This window comes from Pteronotus mesoamericanus, unplaced genomic scaffold (assembly GCF_021234165.1).
Source record: "Pteronotus mesoamericanus isolate MK-2021 breed Mesoamerican mustached bat unplaced genomic scaffold, CSHL_Meso_final scaffold_128, whole genome shotgun sequence".
NCBI lineage: Eukaryota > Metazoa > Chordata > Mammalia > Chiroptera > Mormoopidae > Pteronotus > Pteronotus mesoamericanus.
Window position 1 is genome coordinate 397,896 of NW_026555305.1, and position 23,589 is coordinate 421,484.

Consider the following 23,589-nt stretch of genomic DNA (forward strand, 5'->3'; position numbering starts at 1 on the left):
TTAGATATATAAAATTGTCCACTAGAAAATGAAAGTTTCCCTTGAAGGCTAATTCTATTCAACACTTTTAAACTATAATAGTAAAGAGTTATGGTATATTAGTAAAAACAACTAAAATTATTTTAGTTAAATATTTGAAAAAATTTTTGAAATAAAAAGCACAGATATTTTACCCACTGGGTTGAATCCCTTTGCTGTCCATAATTTTCTAAAACAAAATTCAGATTTCTCAGCCTGTCCTAAGTAGTTACTCAGAACATCCACCGCCTTCATTTGTGTTGCGCTCCCATCTATCAACGCTCCCAACATTCAGGATTCGTCTTACTCCCATGAGGCTGTACATATCTTCCACATGAGGGTCTTTCCAGGTGACATTCCCTTGTCAGAAAAAGATGAACTCAACAATGCTTAGAAATATATTTAAGTAAAAGGAAAACGGTTTCCAGGAATCTCTACGAGACCCAAAGTGAAAGACTTCCCAGGGGCCTCAAAGTCAGGAATTTCCCTTCATTACAGGATTTTAAGTCTCCTGGCTTTCTCCACTGAAGAACCGAACAGTTAGAATAAGGACTCTTTGTTTCACTGTATACGTGATGTTCATTTTTAGCCCCACATTAGCACTGATGCAGGCAGGCACATTACTGCCCTTATTTGCAACAACATCACACATTCCTTACATTTCAGATGTCCCCAAACATTAACAAACGTTGAAATGAATATCTGAATGACACCGAGAAAGAAGAGCCTGATGGAACTAGAACCAGATTAAGAAGTGGATTTCCCAGCCCAGCAGGCCAAGCAGAGCTGAGAGACCCGGCGGTCACTGATGATGAGAGCAAAGGGAACGACGGCATAAAAAGACGATGACACAGAGACAGAGAAGTTCAGCACCCACTGGCCACGGTTTCTTGTTTGAGTCATCCAAATTGTCAAAATTAAGTAGGTTGAGTAAAATGGAACAAAAATGCTCATCTGGATCAGGATGGTGCATGTGGCTCTGGCCTCATAGGAAGGTCTGGGGGAGCGTCTGCTGCCGCAAATGCAATGGACTCGCTGCTTGTGTCTGTGCAGGACAAGAACCAGGGAGCTACTGGCCCAGATCATGAAGCCCAAACTAAAAATGTGAGGGCAACAATACAGCACTGTAATGAATGACCCTGCAAAATTCTCACTTGTATGCCAAGAACAGAATCCATACGTATTTTTCAGACTAAAGTTCTTCCTGTTCAAGGGACCTTTTATTACCATGAGTACACATGAACGTAACAAGAGTTGCAGGATCCAGCAGAGGGAGCAGCAGAAGGCAATGAAGTTTAGGGATCTAATCTTGAGCTCCATCCACCTCCAAATACTGGGGTTTAGTTTAATGGCCTGGAAGCCATGGTAGAGAAAGATGGTGTTGAAGGAAACTCCTACGGCCACGCTGTGAAAATAGAAGACACATTTACATCCATTATCATCCAGGAAATACCTCCATTCAAAAGATGCCACTGTCTGAGGGATCCCTTTAGTGAAAAGAGCCACACAATTGGCTGTGACCAGTTGCATGAGAATTGGGTCTGTGGGTCTCGAATTATGTCCCGTGAGCAAAGTGAAGGTATAAAGACAAAGGAGGGAGAAACTTCCCAGGAGGCCAATTCCTGTCTGAGTGAGAAACATAATCCCGATGTCCAAGTTGGCAGAGAGCATTGCATCAGAAACTGGAGGGCACGGGTTTTAACTGAAGTCAGAGAAATGAAGAGTTAAAGGAAAATAAACGTGTCACCATTACCATGTCCTTCCATTTTAAAGCTTATCCTCTCCCACATAGTCTCACTTGAAGCGGGCAGTTAGAATTTTGGCTCATGTGTGCAAAGGCAGTTCAATAAAGACCTGGATGTTAAACAGTCTCGGTGTGAATGTCCAGGGTGAACGGAAGAGGCTTAACCACACAACCGGGTCCCCTACAGACATGGAGATGAATGAGGGAGATTCTGTGCTCAGATACAATCCTTCCCCATTATATAGTCTCACATGAAAATGTAAGATACAAAACAGGTGTAAGAGTATTTTTTAAAAATATAAATATATAAATATAGGGGCAGAGATTGATCAGGATGAAAGGCTAGAAATAAAGACGAGGCTTTATGAAGTGGTCTGAGTTACATTTCTGACATTTATATAAATATAAATATACCACATAACTTGAAAAACAGTAATAGAAGTCAGATATTAGAATCCATAAAATTCAAGTTAAATGAAAAAATTACCCTGATTGCCTACCAGCATGGTATTCTATGTGTTACTTGTAAGAAAAAGGTTAAGTTACTACAAAACAAAGGCATAGATGAAGGCAGAAATTCCTAAAAAGAAACAATAAAATGTTCATATCTATATTGTGCATTAATAATTTGACACATATAAAAATCTATTAATAGCCCTGGCTGGTGTGGCTGAGGGGACTGAGCGCCTGTCTGCAAACCAAAGGGTCACCAGTTTGATTCCCAGTCCTGTCACAGGCCTTGGTTGTGGGCCAGGTCCCCAGTAGGGGGAGTGCAAGAGGTAACCACAGTGATGCTTCTCTTCCTCTCCTGCTCCCTCGCTTCCACTCCATCTAAAAATAAATGGATAAAATCTTTTAAAAACTCTATTAATATAATTTGCAAAGAAGACTTTTAGAATATTGCTGTGTATAATGCGTACCCATGCTTTGCCCCGAATTTTTCAGGAAAAATTCTCTCATTGAATTTTTTAATTCAATTATTTATTTATTTATATTTAGATACTTGTTTTTTTTGTAATATAAAGGGATTTGAGCATTTAATTTTGAGCATATTATGGTACAATAAATTATCGTTATTGCTTTCTAGAGTTACACTTTTAACACATAAGCATAAATAAAGAATTAAAACAGTTCTATAAATACGGAATCAGTACTACCCATGAACAATGTGCATCCTTATTTTTCCCTCAAGAACTTGGGCAACAAAGTGTACATTATACATGGCAAAATATGGCATCTATGCATGAAATACAACTTTAAATAAAACTTTTAGTCTACACCCTGTCTGGTGTGGCTAAGTGGATGAGTGCCAGCCTGTGAACTCAAAGGTCACTGGTTTGATTCCCAGTCAGAGCATATACTTGGGTCATGGGCCAGGTCCCTAGGTGGGGCCTGCAAGAGGCAACTGATCCATGTATCTCCCACACATCGATGTTTCTCTCCCTCTCTTTCCACCTCCCTTACCCTCTCTCTAAAAATAAATGAACAAAATCTTTTTTTTAAAAAACCCTCTACTCCTATAAATTTGGGAAAAAGTAATGTATGTAGTGTATAATTTTAAGACACATATGCATTTCCTATTTCTTTTTGTTGCTAGAGTCTAGACATCATCATTCATGGTAATGACCATCTAAAGTAATTGTCATACGTAAATGCCATTTCTCACTAAAAAAAAGGGAGCAAAACTCGACAAGTGACACTTTCATGTACGGGGCAAAAAATATCTTCAAATTCCCTAAAAGACCTTGTCAAACATAATAGTGAGCCACAGGTTTTCTGAAATAAGCTTTTTATTTTTGTCCCTGACATGGGAGACGGAATGAGCCTTCCTTTTCTCTAAGTAAATGTTAATATTCTTCTATAAGGAAACATACTATCACAAACTTCATTTAGCCCAACGTACTCTCCGCAAACAAAACAAAAACAAAACAAAAGCAAATGCAGGGACAACACCTGTCACTCAGACACTGGTGTCGCCTCAGCAGCCGGGGCCTGTCTTCTCTGTCTTACTGCTCGTCACTTACCTGGAGCATGGAGCCTGGACACCGGAAACCTGTGGGTCCCTGTGTGCGGTCAGGGACACGGGAGAGACGACTTTAGAGAGCTGTAACAGGAAGGAGAGGTGTCAGGCAGTCTCAACGCAGGTGAATGAAGCTGGCAATATGCCAAGGGTTTCCTAAAATAAAATCTGTCCTGGATATACATGCATGTGTGTGTCTGCATGTGTGTTAGAGTTTTATGTTCCAATTCCAAGACACAGAATCATTTTTCCTCTGTATCACTGAATGTTCACGTGAAGTCCATCTCAGAATCTGATACTTACCTGAACAGAGTCGCTACTTACCTGGCTGGCAGTTGCAGCCGGGGCACCGGGCAGCCAGGCAGCACCTGTGCAGGTGTGGACAGCGGCATCCTACCCTGATACAAAGGTTGGGGCTTCTATGATCTCATCTCCTTGTTTGGGAAGCGATTATCATTTCACCCGTGATTGTTGTGACAGTGTCTGCAAGGGGAGCGCGGAGTGTCCCTGAAAAACATTTGTTAATTGTGGAAATTACCGAAAGCTATTCCACCGAAGAACAAAAATACCCAAGGGAAGTGACAGAAAAGTCTGGGGGAGACCACACATTTGAAACCAACAATAATCCCAATGGAAGTACAGTAAAGGACACTGAAGTCTATTGAGTGAGACAGGCAAACCCAAACTCTGCTGGATTTTTAATCATCTTGGTGGTTTCTTTTCAAAATAAGGTTCTCTTTTAATTCCTGAGACTTTCCGGGAGCTCAAACTGAAGAGGGGAGAGTAACTGAGTAGTTAGGAGCAGCCAGGGTGGCTCAAACAGACAGGAGTGTTACGGTGACATATTTATACAGACCTTCAAGAAAGATTAATTTTCTAGCTTCTGTGGGTCATACACTCTTCTGGGTAGAGAGGATGTATCAGCACACAAAACATGAAAATAATTTTTCCTTCATGGAACTTTTATTCTGGTTCAGAGAAACAGACCATAAGTGATGCTCCCAAGATATTAAGCTACGCATCACGTTATTAGAAGCTGGTGGGTTCTGTGGAAAGAGAGAGAACAGGACACAGGTGTAGTGAAATATGGGAATAGGAATGGGTTATGCACCGAATAGGGTGGTTACCGTAGGACTCATGCTGAGGATACCATGTTATAAAATGCTGTAATGAGTTGGAGAAAAACAGGATTTTTTTTCCTTTCCTGTCCATGTGCATATATATTTTTTCTTTTCATTTTCTATTAAAAGTTGTTATAGTCTTGGTGCATGGTTTATCCAAACTTCTATCTTTATATGGACATTTAGATTGATTCCACTCAGGCCTTAATTAATAATCACCACACCCATAGCACATATTTTTAAAGTCCACTTAAAGAATATCTCTTACCAATGGAGGGGAAATATGTGTTAAACTAAGCAGTAGACATACCTGGCCAAGGAAGGTATCATACTTATGTTTTTTTAATCTTTATATCTGACATTAAAATCAGCATCTCCTGGGTATGAAGGGGATGAACGTGCCAATTTGACAAAGGGGATTACCTTCCTCACTCAGACTGCAGTGGGCATGCTGGGAAACTCCTCCCTTCTTTGTCTTTATTACTTCACTGTAATCAGTAGACACACATTGACACCCACAGGTCAGATTATCATTCAACTGGTTTTCCCCACAACTTGACTCTTTTCTCCAAAGAGATTCCTTAGGCAATGACAGTTTTTTGATTGAAATATTTCCTGGGTGATACTAGGTGTAAACTTGTCTTCTATTTACACAGAGCGGCCAGAGGGGTTCCTCTCAGCACTACTTGCCTTCTGAGTGGTTTCCAGGCCATCATGTTTTGACTCACAGCCTCTTGGTGGATGGACTTCAGAAACAGGTCTCCATAATGCACTGACTTCTGCAGTTTCCTTTTCTGGATTCTTCATCTCTTGGTAAATGTTTATATTCCTATGAAAATGACTGACCCCAAAAACCTCAAAAATAGAAATGTGCACACAAATTATGGATACTTTTTCTGCTAGACAGATTTATTAGCTTGTTAAATGCGGTTGTATTTTCTTCCATTGAGGTTACGTGTTTGAGCTTCATGACATGGCCTAGCGGCTCCATAGTTCTTGTCTTGCTCATGGTGCAGTTGCCAGCAGCGAGTGCAGCACATTCACAGCAACAGAATCTCCCTAAGGCCCTGCCATGAAGCCAGAGCCACAAGCTGCATCCTGCCTCTGGTGGGCATATTTGTCTCCTTTTACTGTCTCTCTTCTGTTTTTAGCTCTGTGTTGCTCTAACTGTGAATCCAAACCAGTGGCTGGTGGATGTCTCTGTGCTGATAGCTTCTTGTTTCCCGGCATTCAGCCTCTTCGTGGTCATCAGCTGTGACACCTGGGTGTCTCTCATTTTCTTTGATTCCTGTACCAGAAAACTTTTTCCTCGTCTTGTTAAACAATTATGTCAGTTAATTTCTGCAGTGGGATCAATCTTTAATTGTCATGTTGTTAGAAATTTCATTTATTTTTATAGAGAGGAGAATGGAGGGAGGGAGAGAAACATTGTTGTGACTGAGCAGCCAGGTATATATGGTGACCGGGAATTGAACTGGTAACCTTTTCAGTTTACAGAACAATGCTCAACCCACTGAGCAACACCAGTCAGGGCTAATTTTCACTTAAAAACATAGGCGAGTATTAGGTGCAAAGTAGTTTACTAGGAATCTGGGACATAATGGTGAATAAAAACAATGATTTTTTTTGTACAGCTAACAGTGTAACTGGAAAATGAATTTTTTACACAGTTATATAAACTTAATCTAATTGTTTCATTAGCTAATGGGGAGTCCTGGGAAGCTTTTAATATAATAGGAAAAAACATCATATTCGAAGAAAAGTGTTGTCACTGTGTACTTGTTTTTTATGTGGCTGCCTGAAAAACATCAATTATAGACTTTAGAATCTAGCAGTTTCGTGTGGAGAAAACATCCTCCGTAAAGACCTCATATGTGAATTCATATGCTGTTTTCAGTCATCTGAAGAACTCCATCATGTTTGGAATGTAGAGTGAGGACATGTATGGTTGGGGGAGAAGCAATAAATGTATGTATTGCCCAGTTCTAAAATATAGGACCAGTTAAGAATTCTAACTTTTGTTCTAAGAATAGTTAGTGACAGGCCCATTGTGACAGGCAAAATCAACAGCTCTCTAAATTATTCAGTAAATGTTCAATGGGAAAAATAAAGACAAAGAAGATGTGATATATATACAGGGTCTGGCACAAATAATGCCCCTTTTTATTACAAAATCATAAGCATATAATTCTGTAACATAACAATATCGCATTTGAGCACCATATGACATTTTAGTTGAAATGTTTAAATTAAAACTATAAATTATTACAGTCATATTATTACCCTACCAACCACACTCAAGCAGGCCTTACTTCTGCCAGACCCTGTGAGAGTGTGTGTGTATGTGTGTGTGTGTGTGTGTGTATAAGAATATTATTCAACCATGAGAAAGAAGGAAATTCCGTCACCTGCGACAACATGGATGAATCTTGAGGACATTATGCTAAGTGCAGTAAGTCAACAAAGACAGAAAAATTCTGCATCTCACTTATATGTGTTATCTGAAAAAATTTGAACTCATAGAAGGAGAGAGTAGAATGGTTGTTATCAGGGGTTTTGGGTGAGGGAATTGAGGAGATGTTTGTGAAAGGGTACAAACTGTTACGATCCCCGCAAGTATGAGCTCAGGAATTAGAGTTTGATCACACACTATTATTTGGCCAAGTTTTACCTGCGCAGGAGCCACCTTTCCCTCGAAAGGAAAAAGGCGCGCCGCTGTAAGGGTACACGGGTTTTTATAAGCAGAGCAAGCAAGCAAGATACAAGGGCGAGAAGTGGCAGTTAGCGATAGGCAGCTTCTTTCTTTTTTTTTTTTGCTGATTGGGTTCAAGGCTGTTACTGGGCCCCCTACTCTGTCTTTCTCTGGTCAGGATGTTTATCTGAGGCAAGGCTCAACCGTTGTCCTATGCCTCCTCCTCATTCTTGTCGACTCTGGCCCAGCTGCATGGGGGCTGCACCCTGATATGTTTTTCTTGGTATTAGTTCCTCCCTTATCCTCAGCTTTGACCCTGCTTTTACGGGCTGTTTATCTGAGTCAAGGCTCAGCCGTTGTCCTATCTTGTTACTAAGGGGGGCTCTAATTCTTCCCTTCATCTTGGGGTATTGTTTGTTCTAGTTTCTTGTTTCAGCCCAGACTTGACCTAGTTTTAAAGTTTGGCCCCTTCACAAACTCTTCCAGGGATCTAATGCATAGCATTGTGATTATAATTAACAATATTATATTATGTATTTAAAAGTTATTAGGAGACTGAATCTTAAATGTTCTTACCACAAAAAAAGTTAATTATGTGATCTGATGGAGTTGTTGGCTAATACTATGGTGGCGATCACATTGCAATATGTGTCGTATCAACATATTGTGCACTTAAACCTTACACAATGTTATATGTCAGTTTTTAAAACAGACAGTATATACCTGGCTGGTGTGGCTCAGTGGATTGAGTGCCAGCAAACCAAAAGGTCACCAGTTCAATTCCCAGCCAGGGCACATACCTGGGTTGCAGAGCAGGTCCCAAATTGTGGGAACGGAAGAGGCAACCCACATTGATGTTTCTTGCTCTCTCTTTCTCCCTCCTTTCTCCCCTCTCTAAAAATAAATTTTAAAAAATTTATTTAAAAAATACATTATATAAAAGATAAAGCATTTGATTAAAAATTTACATTTTCATATTCATTTTTTAAATGGTATTAATTGGTCTGAAAAGATTATTTTCATTTTGGAGGTTCATATTTTATTAAATAACATTCAATAAATATTTTTTGCTCAATCATTGCCAATAAATTGCAAAGATTTTGAAATAACTCCAATTGTATTTTCCTTTTTTCTATTATTTATCACTAAGACTGTTCTTTCTTTTCAACAATTTGATACTATTTCCTTTCACCGAAGTCTTTTCATATTTTCAAAAAGACTTTAAATGTATCTATCTAATTTTCATTTATAAGTCAGGTATTTTGTGCAATTGTCTATTGTTGATATATATAGTGCCTTTGGCTGCATTTCATTCTCTAGAAGTGAACAATATTTAATTTACTACACCAAAATTATGGACTTAAACAATTTTCCTAATCCAGAACTCTTACAGCAATGTTAGCTTATATAATTCAGTCATTTTCAAAATTGAGCCTGAAGTGAAATCACCTGGAAAGTCTCTTAAAATGTGACAGCTGGGCCTCACCTCCAAAGTTTCTGATTAAGTTAGAGTTAAAATGCATAAATTTGCATTGCTAACAATTTCCAAGGGATGCTAATTCTCCTGATCTGGGAACTACACCTATGAAATGCTGGATCCCAATTTATCAAAACTCACAAAATTTATGAACGTTTCTGTGCCCATGTTTATTCTATATTCTGAGAAGTGATTCTTCATTTCATTGACTCAACCGATCCAAGATTTTCAACCAAGAAACTTTTTTTATATTTCATATCAAACTTATTTTAAAACTTGACAATTAGCCCTCACCAGTTTGGCTCATTTGGTTGGGCATTGTCTGGCAAAGCAAAAGGTCACAGGTGGGATTCCCAGTGAGGTGAGATTCACAGGTGGGGTTCCCAGGGAACAAGCCTGGGTTGCAGGGATGGTTCCTGGTCACGTGATGTTTCTCTCCTCTCTTTCTCCCTCCCTATCTCTCTTGGGAAGTGCAAGCGTCCTGGGCTGCGGCCTTAAGCGCCCTCTCCTCCACGGGGGAGCTTGGAGCGCAACTTACCCAGGACAACCCCCAGCCACTGTGGTCACCGGTACTCATTTTGTTCAAAAACATTCTAAAAAGACCCATTAGGAGTACAGCAGACCAAGATACACAGTCGAACTCTGGTACTCATTATCGGCAAATGATGTGTTTAAAGTGGGAAAATAATGATTAATTCTGGGAATAAATCTTAAGGTCAGTGACATGGAAAGTGTACATGATTTGCTCTTCCTACTTTCTCTATTAGAGTTTTTGATGTGGCTCTGAGTGTGGTAAAGATTCTTCTGACTTTTAGCTTTATATATGGATATTAGTCTTCCCTTCTGAAATAACGTGTTGGCTATATACAAAAGATCTTGGTCTGAAGGTCGTTGTTTCTTCAATTATTTAAAAGTCTTACTACTTTACGGTCCTGAAGCTCCTAAAAAGTCTGAACTCAACTCAATTTCATTAGTTTTTTAATACTGTAAGTTTGTATAACATTGTCTTCAAAGTTTTTAAAAATTTTAAATAATTTTATCAAGGTGTGAGTATTCCCATTTGAATTTTTCCTTCCTCTCAGCAATATTTTCTTTTACTTATTTGTATTATTATCTAGATATAAATAACTTGTATACTGCAGATAGTAGGAAACATAACTGAACCGTGGCAGTGAAGAGCTAAATCAGCAATGAAGTAAGACAGAAATTCTGACAGGCCCAGGTATATGAGGGAGCATTATAGATGTATGTCCCTTGGGAAATGAATGATGGAGTGTGTGACATTTAGTGCCCTGTGTTCCTGTTCCTTAAAATGGCCCCGTCTGTGAGCTGCCCTCAACGTTTCCTATCTGGCAGGAAACCACCAGGTCACTTCTCTTCGGACTCACATTGCGACGGACTCACTGGCTTGTCAGTGTTTCTGAGAAATACCAAACACAATCCTGTTTCAGAAGTTTTACCCTCGTTATTTACACTTCCTATAAAGCCCCTGCTCCCAGCCCCTTTTTTGTCACATTCATCGTGATTCCTTTCTTGGACCAAACATGAGAGGATGATCTTTCAATTCCAAGAGACCCCTCACACACATAAATTAAACAATCTCACCACCTATCTGAGCACTGCATCAGTAACAAATAGATAGATGACAAAAGTAAAATTGTAAAGGTATAAACCATATCAAGAATTTATTTCCAAAGCCAAGGTACATATTACCTTGAGAAAAATGTGTACCCATTATGGATATTGTTTAATAATGTATCATTTTTGAATAGACACCCTTAGCTCAGTAACAGTAAACATTGTCCCCAGTGGAATGTCTATATTTTAGTTTAAAAAAAATTAGTTTAATTAATTCCATATGTAACACCAAGGTATAAGTCTGGATTGTTATTTGAATAGAACATTTTCAAATACTTACATTTATATGTAACCATATCTTTAAGAAATGTGATTTTGTCCTGGCTGGTGTGGCTCAGTGGATTTAGTGCCAGCCTGGGGTCTGGAAGAATGGTGATTCAATTCCCAATCAGTACACATGCCCAGGTTGCTGGTCAGATCCCCAGTTGGGGACATGCCAGAAGCTACCCACATATCAATGTTTCTTTTCCTCTCCCCTTCCTCTCTCTCTAAAAGTAAATAAGTAAAAATCTTTTTTAAAAGAAATGTGATTGTTATACTGCCCTAATTTATTTTTAATGTCTATTTCACCAATAAGTTTCCATTATAAATATGTACAGAACTAGTTCAATATAATAATTCCTAAAGTGTTTGTTTTATTGTCTGAATAAAACTTAATGTGTTTACACCTTCTCTCTTGATGTGCCTCATTTGCACTTAAAACCAAACTAAATACTAAACAAAAAACAATTTGTATAGGAATACATAGGAACACACAGGCACACACACAGTGGTACCTCAATGTGCAGACAGAATTCTGAAATGACATCAAGCTGCCAACATTGTTTTTCTCCAGCAGTTCTCATACTTTACACTTTCTGTTAAATGTCCATAGAGTAGTACTCCTTCATAAGCAATAGTTAAATTTATATTTTACACCTTAAAATCTTTCAATGTATATTAGGAAAAAGAATGCATTACCAAACAATAAATAGACCCATTGTAGGGGAGCGCCAGACACTATTACTGGAACGATGCCCTCCGCCCTTTCCCTGGGGTCCCTCTGTTCTAGGTTAATTTGCCCACTGCCCCTGAAATTATGGTTCTCAATGGAAGAGCTTGGCGAAAAGGGACCTATTTATTCAAAAGTTATACAAGTTTTGATTAATGGCTAAGTGTTGCCATTAAATCTCAAAATCCCTTTAAAACACCCACTAACACACACACAGTCCTGCCTTGTCAGCTTTGCCTAGTCAGGCCAGTCAGGGGTACCATCCTTCAGAATAAAAGAACAGAATTCCGGACCTCAGCTAGGCAGGGCTCTCATTGATCCCAGCACCATCCACTGCATTGCCACGATCTCCAGTTCTTAATTCAGAACCATGTGGCATCTTCTCATGGCCCACTAGCAAGAGTCCTCTCTCCCCTCTCCTTCCCACATGGTCTTCTCATTGTTTCCTCCCAGCATGGAACAAACCATCTCAGAGCTCTCATTCACACACACTGTAACGGGGCACGGGGAAACCACCTGCATGGCTGTTACATCTTGCTTTCCTGCTTCCTAAGCTGCATGGTCAAGGGAGCCACCACTCCGCTCCCAAAATCGCATGGTTAAAATCCTCTACCGTGGCTGCTGAGCCCACATCCCAACCCAGGCAGGAATACTCCCTAGCAACCCCATCTCCTACTCCTCCAGCAGGCCCTGCAACCAGGGGAGCTGCCTTCTCAGTTACATCCTGGGTTAAAGTTATGCCAGCCTTCCTGATTTGTTGCTATGCAAAATAACCATCTTTGCATATGAGGTATGAAGCTATCCTGTTACTGACATGCAAAATGACACTCAAATGGCCCTGTTCCCTGTCCAGTATGAGGCTGGCCTGTATTGATATTCAGAGTAACTCTCGAAAGCCGTGTTCCAAGTCCAGTTTGAAGACAACCTGTTGAATTCAAAGTAACCCTCAATGGTCCTTGGTCTGTTATTGACATGCAAAGTTGTCACAGGCAAGCATAGGTAACTAGGTTCTTGGGGGTTGGGGACAAAAACTTGAACCGAACAGTTTACAGCAGAGAGCGAGAGAAAGTAGGTTTATTAAGCCACACATAACATGGGAGCAGAGCAACTCCAAGCAGAGCTGAGGGGGGAGAGAGAGAGAGAGAGAGCGCGCGAGAGAGCACAAGTGCCTGACCTCAGGGGCTAGAGGGCTTTCATTCTTTTTGGGTGGGCTTTTATTGTGTATGTACAAGTAGGTACATTACTTTAAAGTTACTGCACAGTGGTCTCCCATGATTTCCTTGATTGGCCCCTGGGAAGGCGGTCCTACAATGCTAATTTATTATAATAATATTATAATAAAGCAGGGGTCAGATAGCATCTCCTGCGCAGGTCCATTCCTGATTCACTAGTATTCAGTGCTTTTCCAGAAAGCAGGAACTACCGGTCTTAGAACAGGGCCTCCACCCTTTATCCATGTTCTTTATCTTAGCCCTGCAGCACCTCTGGTTTCCGCCTTCCTTATTATCGCCTGCCTCGAAGTTACTCTCAATGGCCCTGCTCCCTGTCTCCCAGTCCTCTCAGCAGCCCCTGCCTTTGAGGGCGAGGGTGAGAATATCCTCTATTTTTCTTGGAAACCCTGATTTCTGGGCCCCATTACAAATCCCCTTGGGGTGGGCCTCGCTGTACCGTTACAAATGTGCATATATAGAAGTTTTGCTTTACAGGTAAAACAATTTTACGTTTTATGGATAACAGTATTTCTTAGTGTGCTGGGCACAGTCATTGCGATTGGAGAGAGGCAGGGAGATGTGTTCCGTGGGTACCCGAAGTCCAGATCCTGCCTGGTTCACAGCTGTCCACTCCCCGTCCTCTGCCGTCGCCATCTTGGCCCCGAAGGGTGTCTTCCTTCGTCTCAGACGGAACTTCTGAAGCTCACAAAAATGACGTTAACGCTTCGTGCGACACGCGTTCGAAGAGGAATTAAGATAATGTTTATTTGCTTCCAGTTACCAGCGGGTGGTCAACTTGGGTGGGCGTCACGGAATCTGAAATACTGTAATAACGTCTAAACACTTGAAGGACCGGCAGCCGCGAAAACTCCCCCAGAAGCCGTCCTGAGGCCCTCGGGCTCTAGCGGGAGCGAAGCCGCTACCGCGCCCACAATGGTGACGAGGTCATTTCCCGGCGATCTCATCAGGCTCCTTCACCGTTTCTCACGGAGCCTGGCGTGGCGCCTCCCCCGCCAGTGCGGCTGTGGGAACTACGTTACCCAGAGAGCCATGCGTTGAGCGGCAGTAGCGTCAAACGAATAAAAGCCCAGAACAGGGATCTTTTCACGGGGGCAATCGCATCGGGGCGGGCCTTCCGGCCCGTTCCTGGCGGGCGTTCCAGCGGCTCTCGGGTTGGCTGGCCGACTGAGGCGCTGTGGGTCTGGCCCCTGCAGGTCCCGGAGGAGGTGACCGACAAAGCGCGAGAGGAGGCTTTGTGTCCGCTTGCACAGCGGTTGGTGGAAGGTCGGGGACATTGCTGCCTGCAAGACCGACCTCGAGAGGTCTGTGAACGGCGTCCCGGCCCCGGTCGCTGGGATAGCCTCACGCCCCCTGTCCCTGCGTCTGCGCTGGCGGCGGCACCGCTGAGGCGCCGGGCTGAGGTGAGGGCGCGCATCGCCCGGGCCCTCCCCTCTCGGCCCACCGCGCCCCGCAGCCCCGGCCTGGGGCGCCCGTCACGTGCTGCAGCCCCGGCGTCCCCGACCGTGAGGCGCTCGTGGGGGACACGTGGTGTGACGGGAGTCGGAGAGGGTGACGCGCTGACGGTCCGCCTTGTCTTTACAAGGTGGGAGACCACCTGCGCCATAACTTTAAAATAATATAACTACCTGTACATGCGCAATAAAAGCCTGCCAAAAACTAGCCAGGGGAGACCCACCTAAAGGAGTAAAAGCCCTCTAGCCCCTGAGGTCGCGCCTGTGGGGCTCGGCTCGGCTCGGCTCAGAGTCGGCCTGCTCCCATGTTCCGTGTGGCTTAGTAAAGCTGCTTTCTCTCGCTTTCTGCTAGAAACTCCGTGTGTTCGCTCCAATTTTTTATCCGCGATCACTAAGAACCTGGTTACCTGTGTCCACCTGTGACAATGCGTTAGTTTGAAAAATCTCCCCAAAGTCTGTTCAGTACAAAAGCAGAGTGTAGGTTCTGGCCAGGTGGCTCGGTTGGAGTGTCATGCCCTGCACCAAAAGATCGCAGGTTGGATTTCGGATCAGGGCACATGCCTGGGTTGCGGGTTCGATTCCTTGGTCCGTGGGTATGGGAGGCATATGATGGATATTTTTCTCTCATACATCGATGTTTATCTCTCCCCACCCCTTCATTTCTCTCTTTAAAAAATCAATAAATATAGTTTCAGGTGGTGATTTAAAAAATCAAGAAAAAAATAATAGATTGTAGGAGTGATGAGGACACTGAGGCAGAGGGAGATTTAGTCTTTTTCCAAGGACACACAACTTGTGTAACAGGGCACAGCCAGGGCCCCCTCCCCCCAAAGGTATTTGTAATGGGGTTCAGAACTTGGGATGTCCAAGAAAGATATATTCTTCCAAACAAGAAGGGCCATCTTGGGGGATGGGAGACCTGGAGTGGGGCCGTTGAGAGTCATTTTGCATGTCAATAACAGGATAGCTTCAAATCTCATATGCAAAGATGGTTATTTTGCATCTCAACAAGGCTAACCGGGAAGGTCTGAAAAACTTTGTAAACAGAAGGTACCTGGGAGAGGGGATACAGTACCTGCAGTTGAGAGGGACACAGACTGGGGAACAATGGGAAGACCATGCAGGAAGAAAAGGGAAGAAAGGACTCTTGTTAGTGGGCCATGAGAAGGTGCTACATGGTTTTGGATTAAGAACCGGAGATCGCGGTGACCCAGCTGATGGTGCTGGGAACCACAAGAGGCCTGCCTAGCCGAACCCCAGACTTCTGTTCATTTTTTCTTTTGAAGGATGGTATCCCTGACTGGGCAAAGGGGAGAGGCAGGACTGTGGGTGATTTAAATGGTGGGTATTTTAAAGGGATTTTGAGATTTAAGGGCGATATTTAGCCATTGATCAAACCTGTATAACTTGAATAAATGGCTCCTTTGCTTTTCACCAAACTCTGCCATTGAGAGCCATAATTTCAAGGGCAGCGGGCAAAGGACCCACAACCGAGGGACCCCAGGGAAGGAGTGGGGCGTTGTTTTGATAATAGCATCTGGGCACCGCGCCCCCAATGGGTCCATTGTTCGGTAACAGTAGGAGACAGCACAGAGGTTAGACAGTTGCCCTAGGCTACCTGGCTCTGGTGCCTCACAGGGGTACAGGTAAGGTCTGAGCCCCTGAAACCCTGCCATGATGACGTCTAAGATCTGACTCCTCCCATAGGTTTCCATGGCTGCGGAAGTGCTTTTGCCACCTACACAGGTAAGCGGAGGTGTCCCAGACCTCATTGTTACCAGCCCACATTTTCGCTGGATTGGTGATGTCATGAGTCTCTTCACTGGCCATTCTCCCAGCCTTTGGTTTGGGGACCCTGGAGAATTCCCAGGGGAGCTCAGGGTCTTGAGTCTAGGCCAGCAGTTATATGGCGGAGTTCTTATTTCAAGCCATCAATGGAAGGAGATATGGAAGTTTATCACAAAAACAGGTAACAGTATGCGGAACTGCTTGGAGGTGAGTCTAAGCTGGTTCAGGGAATTTCAGATCTCCTTTCTGGTGAGAACAAACGAGAGAAGGTACAAGGGTCAGGCTTGGAATGACTGCCCTAGAAGTTAGGCATGTATCCTGGAGCCAGTGGGAGGCCTGGGTCAGAGGAGGGAGGTGATCTTACTTTGGTAGAGTTGCATCGGGTTATGGAGTGGAAAACAGTGAACAGAATGATTAATGGGAAGATGAGAAAAGACTCAAATGGACCCAGGGTTTGGTATCTCCTCTAATTTGGGGATCTTGGGAGGAGGATGGACATGGGATAGATGTGTGGGGAGATAAGATTGTGGATTTTCAAGAGTAAGGTCGTTCATGGTTTCATCTGTCCTGGCAGGGACTTGTGACCTTTGAGGACGTGGCCCTATATTTCTCCTGGGAGGAATGGGAGCTCCTTGATGAGGCGCAGAGATGCCTGTACCAGGATGTGATGCTGGAGAACTTTGCAATTACATCCTCCCTGGGTAAGACTCTCACATCCACCCTCCTGCCCTGTTTGAGTTTCTGCCTTTCTCTCTTTCCCAGGGACAACTTTGTCTTTCTCACGTCTGAAGCATGGGCATGATCTCTTTCCTGGTTTCATGGGTGTGTATAGTGGTTGCTGTGGTTAGGCTGAGTGCATGCATGCTTCTCTATTTACCATCCCAGTGCCCACTTCCCCAAAGCCTCACAGGGAAAGATTGGGGGTTAGTAGTCTTGAGGTCAGCCTAATGGATCCCACCTGTCTTGCGCTCTCCCTTGCTGAGTGACTGTCTAGATCCATGGAACCCTAGTATTGCTCCTTCCTATTATCTGATACTTATTTGTATCTGACTATGCCAGGAATTGTAGTCACTTCTATGGTTACTAGTTTCACAGACTGTTCTTATGAGATCTTCCTCCAAGATTCTTTTTTTTTTTTAATTGGTGGTAAAATATACATAACAAAATACCGTTTCTAAGTGGCATTTAGTACATTTTCATTATGGGACAACCATCACAATCATGTATCCACAGAACATAATCTTGCACACTGAAACTACACATTAAATAGTATCTCTCCCATCCACTGGCAACTACCATTCTACTTTCTACGTCTATGAGCTTGACTCCTCAAAGTATCTTGTGTGCACAGAATCATATCCTAATTGTACTTACGTGTCTGGCTTATTTTACTTAGCATAACATTGCCCAGGGGTGTCCAGCATGCAGCTTAAGGCCACATGTGGCTCACGATGGTTATGAATGCAGCCCAACACAAAATCATAAACTTACTTAAAACATTATGAGAGTTTTTTTGTGATTATGTGTCACAATGTATTTATTGTGTGGCCCAAGACAGCTCTTCTTCCATTGTGGCACAGAGATGCCAAAAGTTTGGACACCCCTTGTAAGATTCATATCTGTTGTAGCATGTGTCAGAATTTCCTTTATTTTTAAGACTGAATAATATTCTATTGTATGTATGTACCACATTTTGTTTATCCATTCATCCATTGATGATCACTGGGCTCTTGTGAAAAATGCTGATATGAATACAGGTGTACAAATATGTTTAGTGTCCCTGCTTCAGTTCCTTTGGGTACTACCTGGAACTGGAATTGCTGTATCATATGATAATTCTATTTTTTAAATTTTTTGAGGAACTGCCATATTGTTTTCCATATCCATATTTCCATGTACCATTTTATATTCCCACCAGAAGTGCACAGAGATCCAAATTTCTCTCTCCTTCGCAATGCTTATTTTGTGTGTGTGTGTGTGTGTTTTAATAATAACCATTTTAATGGTTAAGTTGTATTTCGTTGTGGTTTTGATTTATATTTTGTTAATAATTAGTGGTGAGCACCTTTTATATGCTTATTGGCCATTTGTATATCTTCTTTAGAGAAATATCTATTCAAGTCTTTTGCCCCCCTCTTTTTTTTTTAATCCTTACCTGAGGATATGTTTATTGATTTTAGATAGAGAGGAAGAGAGAGAGAGAAACATCAATCAGTTGCCTCCTGAATGCCCCCTGACAGGGGATTAAACACACAACCTTTTTTTGGTGTATGGGATGATGCTCCAACCACTGAGCCACCTGTCAAGGGCAAGTTTTTTGCCTGTTTTTGAATCAAGTTGTTCGGGGTTTTTTTGTTGTTGAATTTTAGGAGTTCTCTATGTGTTCTGGATATTTGTCCATTACCAGAATGTGATTTGCAAATATTTTCTCCTGTTCAGCGGGTTGCCTTTTCTACTATTTTAATAATGCCCTTTGATGAAAAAAGTTTTTCATTTCGATGAAGTCGAATTTGTCTGTTTTCTTGTTTTGCTTGTGCTTTTGATGTCATATTCAAGGAATCATTGCCTAATACAATATCATGAAGCTTTTCCTCTGTTTTGTTTTTTAAAGAATTTTATAGTTTGTAGCTCTTAAGTTTAGACTTTCGATCCATTTTTGAGTTAATGTTAGTGTATGATGTTAGGTAAGAGTCCAACATACGTGTGTGAGTATCCAGTTTTCCTAGCGTCATGTCTTTAAAAGTCTGTTCTTTCAAGAAGGCCTTGGCCTTGTTGAAAATCTTTTGACCATCTATGCAAGAATCTATTTCTGGGCTCTCTTTCTTCTATTCTTTTAGGCTCTTAAAAAATTTTTTCCCTTTATTTTTATTGTTGACACTACTACAGATGTCCTCCATCTTCTCCTCCCTCTTTGCCCACCCTCCCTCTGGCCATCACCAGACTGTTGTCCGTGTCTGTGGGTTATGCATATATGTTCTCTGGCTAATCCAGACTCATTTTAGTTGTCCATACATTTTTTACTTAATTTAGCAGAGGAATGAGTGGATGACAACTGCTTCTTGCAACCAGATTCTTGAAATCAGAACGAAATTCTGGGACCAAAAAACTGAAATGCAGAATTTTCAAAACAAAGCATTTCTAAGTGGCATTTAGTACATTCTCATTGTTGGATAGCCCTAACAATCAGGCATCCACAGACCCAAATTTGGCAAGTCTTCAGTTATAATTTCTTCAAATAAGCTGTCTGCCCTTTTGTCTCCTTCTTTTGAGTCTCCACATTGCATATGTTGATCCACCTCATGGTATCTCATAGGTCCTTATGCTATGTTCATTTTTGTGCAGTATTTTTATTTTTTGTTCCTCATATTTGATATCTTAATGTTTACTGACTGGTTTTCTCTTTGCTCAAACCTGCTTTTGAATTTCTCTAGTGATTTTTTTTTTCAGTAGTTGTACATTTCAGTTTCAAATTTTTTTCTTGATTCTTTTTTATGTTTCCTATCTCTTTACTGTTATTTCCATTTTGCTCATGCAATGCTTTCTTGACTTTGTCCACATTTTATTTTAGTTCTTTGAGCATCTTTTAGATAGTTGTTTTAAAGTCTTTGTCTAAGAAGTACAATACCTGGTCTTTCTTAGTTAATTTAGTTTCACATGATTATTTTTTTTCCTCTTAGATTGGGCCATACTATCCTATTGTTTCGTATGCTCTTTGATTTTTTTGCTGAAAACTGGACATTTGTGTCTTATGATGTGACAACTCAAGAAATCTGATCCCCATCCTCTAGGATTTGCTGGAGCGGTGGTGGTTTTTTTTTTTTTGTTTGTTTGTTTAGTGGTTGTAGGTTATCTCAGTGCCGGAGATCAGTCTGAGGAGTAAAAACTTAAGATCTTTGTGGAGTTTTTCTGAACCTGTGCTTTTCCCTGGGCATGTATGATAACTTTCTAAATTTCCCCCATATGATTGATTTTGAATGTCCTGGTCCTTTAAATTCTGCCTCTCAACAGAGGAATAAGAGAAAAATGAAAGAAAAGGGGATGGAGGGAATAGATGCCTGCCCTTTAAATTCCCCGCAAAGTCACTTCAGCCAGTGAGGTAGGTAGGGGCCTTGCAACAATGGTGGTGTGGTTTGCAACAGTGGCTGCCCACCTCTCTGTTGTACCTCCACCATCAGAAGCAGAAATGAAGGCACAGATCCCTGAGAACAGGGATCCTGGCTTGTGCAAGCTGCTCTGGTTACATGTTCATGGGCTCAGTGTGGGGAACTGTGTGAGGGGATGTATAACTGATACTACCTAAAAGCTGAACTTTATCAGAATGAAATCAATTTAACATGTTGCAAGCCTTCTGTGGGCTCTGGAGTTCCAAAATATTTATGGTCATATTGATTCTGTCAGTGCAGTTATTGTCTGAGTAGGGAGACAGATTCCTTGTGCGTACTACTCTGCCATCTTCCCTCTAGGAGTTCCGAGGTACTTTTTGTAGTATTTAATATCTTTCCTGTGATTAGTTGTGTGCTGAGTTGTTCTGGACCAGTAATGGCCACTGACCTGTCCTGTCTTTCCTTTAGGGTTCGGATCATCCAGGTCCCATGCAGTTGCTCATCTGGGGCTAAGGGAGGAGTCCTCTGTGCTTCACAGCATGTACATGACTCCAGTCTCAACAAGAGGAGCTCGGGGTGGGGCCTGACCGAGGTGAATGGCAATTGAAGGATGTGACGTCAGGGCTTCGTTCACAGTATATTAGGAACCTATCCTGTTTGACTAACGTTTTGGGGCCATTTCATTACTAGTGGTCCCCTTACGTCAACCTTCCCTTGTCCAATCTTGACTCTGCTGATTTGTCATTCGCAGTCCAGCCCTGGGGCTAATCCCTACTCTCTGGACTGCTTATCTCAGTCAGTCCTCACCTTATTCCTTGCACGGTGCTTTCCAGTGTTATTGTGTCCTAACGTGTGCACATACCTTTTAATAATCCTTGACACCAGTTACTTTATTCTATTCAAATTTTCCTGGGACTGGATGTGACTTCTGCACAGTATCACATGTCACTAGCAGATGAAATTCTGCCCAAATTCACGGACAGAAGAATGACTTGTAGAAATGCCTTTTATCCCCAGGCTACACCCTTCTCTTATGTCCTGTGCCTGATAAGGCCTGCCTAATTTTGTGACCTTAGGGACCCAGTAGTATGCAGCAACTGCTCATCAGTCTGACCCCAACTCCCTTCTCCTGAAAACGATCCCATGGACTGGTTCTTAATGTGTCAGATGTACATTTGTAATGCTTTTGCCCCCTGGTTTATTGACCAATAAAGTTAACATGTACTTCACTATCACTTCTTTGCTTTCAGGCTGTTGGAATGGAGTGGAAGGGGCTGAAGAGGGCATTTATTTAGAAGGAGCATCACAGAGCGGGACTTTTAAAGCAGGTTCAGGTCCCCAGAAGACCCAGCTCCTTGAGATGTGTGGCCTGATCCTAAAAGATATTATGCATTTGGCTGAGCATCAGGGAACACATCTTGGGAAGAAAACAAACACATGTAAAGAACTGTTCTTCACAGCCAACCTTCAACAGTACAAGGAGCAACATATTAGTTCTGTGGATAGAGCTTTGTTTGCAAAGAGCTGCACTGTCTATGCATCAGAGAAGCCCTTTATCTGTGGGGAGATTGGGAAGGACTTTTTGGGCAGCCTGCGACATTTCCATCAACAGGTCACTCACACTGGGGAGAAGCCAAACAACAGTAATGAATGTGAGGGTGCCTTTCACAGTGGAAAAAGTCTTCACAGCTGGGGAGAATGCAAGAAGGCCTTCAGATGCACAGACACCCTAACTCAGAACCAGAGACTCCTCACTCGAGAAGGACGTTATAAATGCAGTGAATGTGGAAAAGCCTGTACCCGAAGATGTAACCTCATTCAGCACCAGAGAGTTCATACTGGAGAAAGGCCTTTTGGATGCAGCGAATGTGGGAAATTCTTTACCTACTACTACAATTTGATTATACATCAGAGAGTTCACACTGGAGAAAGGCCTTATGAGTGTGGGGAATGTGGAAAATCCTTTGGCCGTAGCTCCAGCCTCAAGAACCACAGGAAAGTTCACATTGGAGAAAGGCATGTTAAATGCAGAGAATGTGGGAGATCCTTTAGCTGCAGATCTAACCTTGCTAGACACCTGAGAGTTCACACTGGAGAAAGGCCTTATAAGTGTAGGGAATGTGGAAAGTCCTTTAGCCAAAGCTCAGTCCTCATTCGACACCAGAGAGTTCACACTGGAAAAAAGCCTTATGGACATATTGAATGTGGCAAATCCTTTAGCTATAAATCTGACCTCATTCAACACCAAAGACTTCACACTGGAGAAAGATCTTAGATGTACAGGGAATGTGCAATTTCTTTTAGTGTTACACTGGAGGAGAGAACTTCTGAGGGAGCCATTTACCTGAATTAAAACCCATATATCAGAATATCCTCAGTGGAAAAGTTCTTAAATTCTGGGTATAGGAATCTATAAGGAAGTGTTTTACACTTTCTGACCTGCCCCAGGGCCCATGCTAGATACATGTCACTGCCAGTTTCTATGGTAGAATTCATTTCACCTCTACCACTTGGCAGGTCCACATAGCGCATCAGTCACCACTTTACCCAACTCGGGGAAGCTAACCTCTGCACTCCCCACCTGCTGAAGGAAGTCCTTTGTAGTCTTTGCCTTTCCAGGGTTCTTCTCCCTTCTCTTTTATAAGTTAGGGCATGGAACTCGCTCAGTTTTTGCCCGCTGTACCTGATCTGAGTTCTGCTGGTGGCTTTGTCAAGAGGGACTATGTATGGACGTGTTAATTTCCTGTGACACTTGGATTTTGCAAGAATAAAGGTACTGTTTAAGCCATCTTTGACTTTGGGGTTGTATTTACCGTGTGAGCTTATTTGAAAACAGTTTGGCTTTGCCAGAATTAAGGGGGAAAACAGCTGTCATGCGGGTTCAAAGCTCTGTGTCCCTCAGAGATGACAGTGATGGAAGGATATACCTCTCTACACATTGTTGACCAAGGTCTCCTAGGAAGAGATTTGTGGTCCTTATTTGTACATAGGGTGTCAGAATCTTCTGGTGGGCTCAGGGAACACCCTGAAGAGTTAGGAAGCTGTGGCAACCTTGATGTTGAGGGAAAAACCCCAGGTCCTACAAAGGACCCGTGTCTTGATACCCAGGATTCACTAGGCTAGTGCCATAAGACTTCAAGGCCCCGGAGGGGGGCGGGGACCATAATTGGTACAGTAACACTGAAGTGGAGGAGACTGCAGCAAAGTAGATGGAATGTGCCCCTGATAAAATGGCACCAAAAACGTCCCAGTGACTCTTACTGTGATTGTGAAGGATCTGTGTGCAAATAAATTCTCAGGACCTTCAGGTACGT

At 42.3% G+C, this 23,589-nt stretch overlaps 2 protein-coding genes and 1 pseudogene across 2 annotated transcripts; 2 read left to right on the forward strand and 1 right to left on the reverse strand.

Annotated features, from left to right (window-relative positions):
* Nucleotides 1–765: 765 nt before the first annotated feature.
* On the reverse strand, nucleotides 766–1,689 carry LOC129082542 (vomeronasal type-1 receptor 1-like). The gene has a single exon (XM_054588242.1). It carries the CDS (start codon nucleotides 1,687–1,689, stop codon nucleotides 766–768), a length of 924 nt encoding a protein of 307 aa, XP_054444217.1.
* Nucleotides 1,690–3,793: 2,104 nt separating this feature from the next.
* Nucleotides 3,794–21,648, forward strand: LOC129082409 (vomeronasal type-1 receptor 1-like; annotated as a pseudogene).
* LOC129082410 (zinc finger protein 211-like) lies at nucleotides 21,495–23,180 on the forward strand. The gene has a single exon (XM_054588117.1). It carries the CDS (start codon nucleotides 21,495–21,497, stop codon nucleotides 22,548–22,550), a length of 1,056 nt encoding a protein of 351 aa, XP_054444092.1. The 3' UTR covers nucleotides 22,551–23,180.
* The last annotated feature ends 409 nt before the right edge of the window (nucleotides 23,181–23,589 follow it).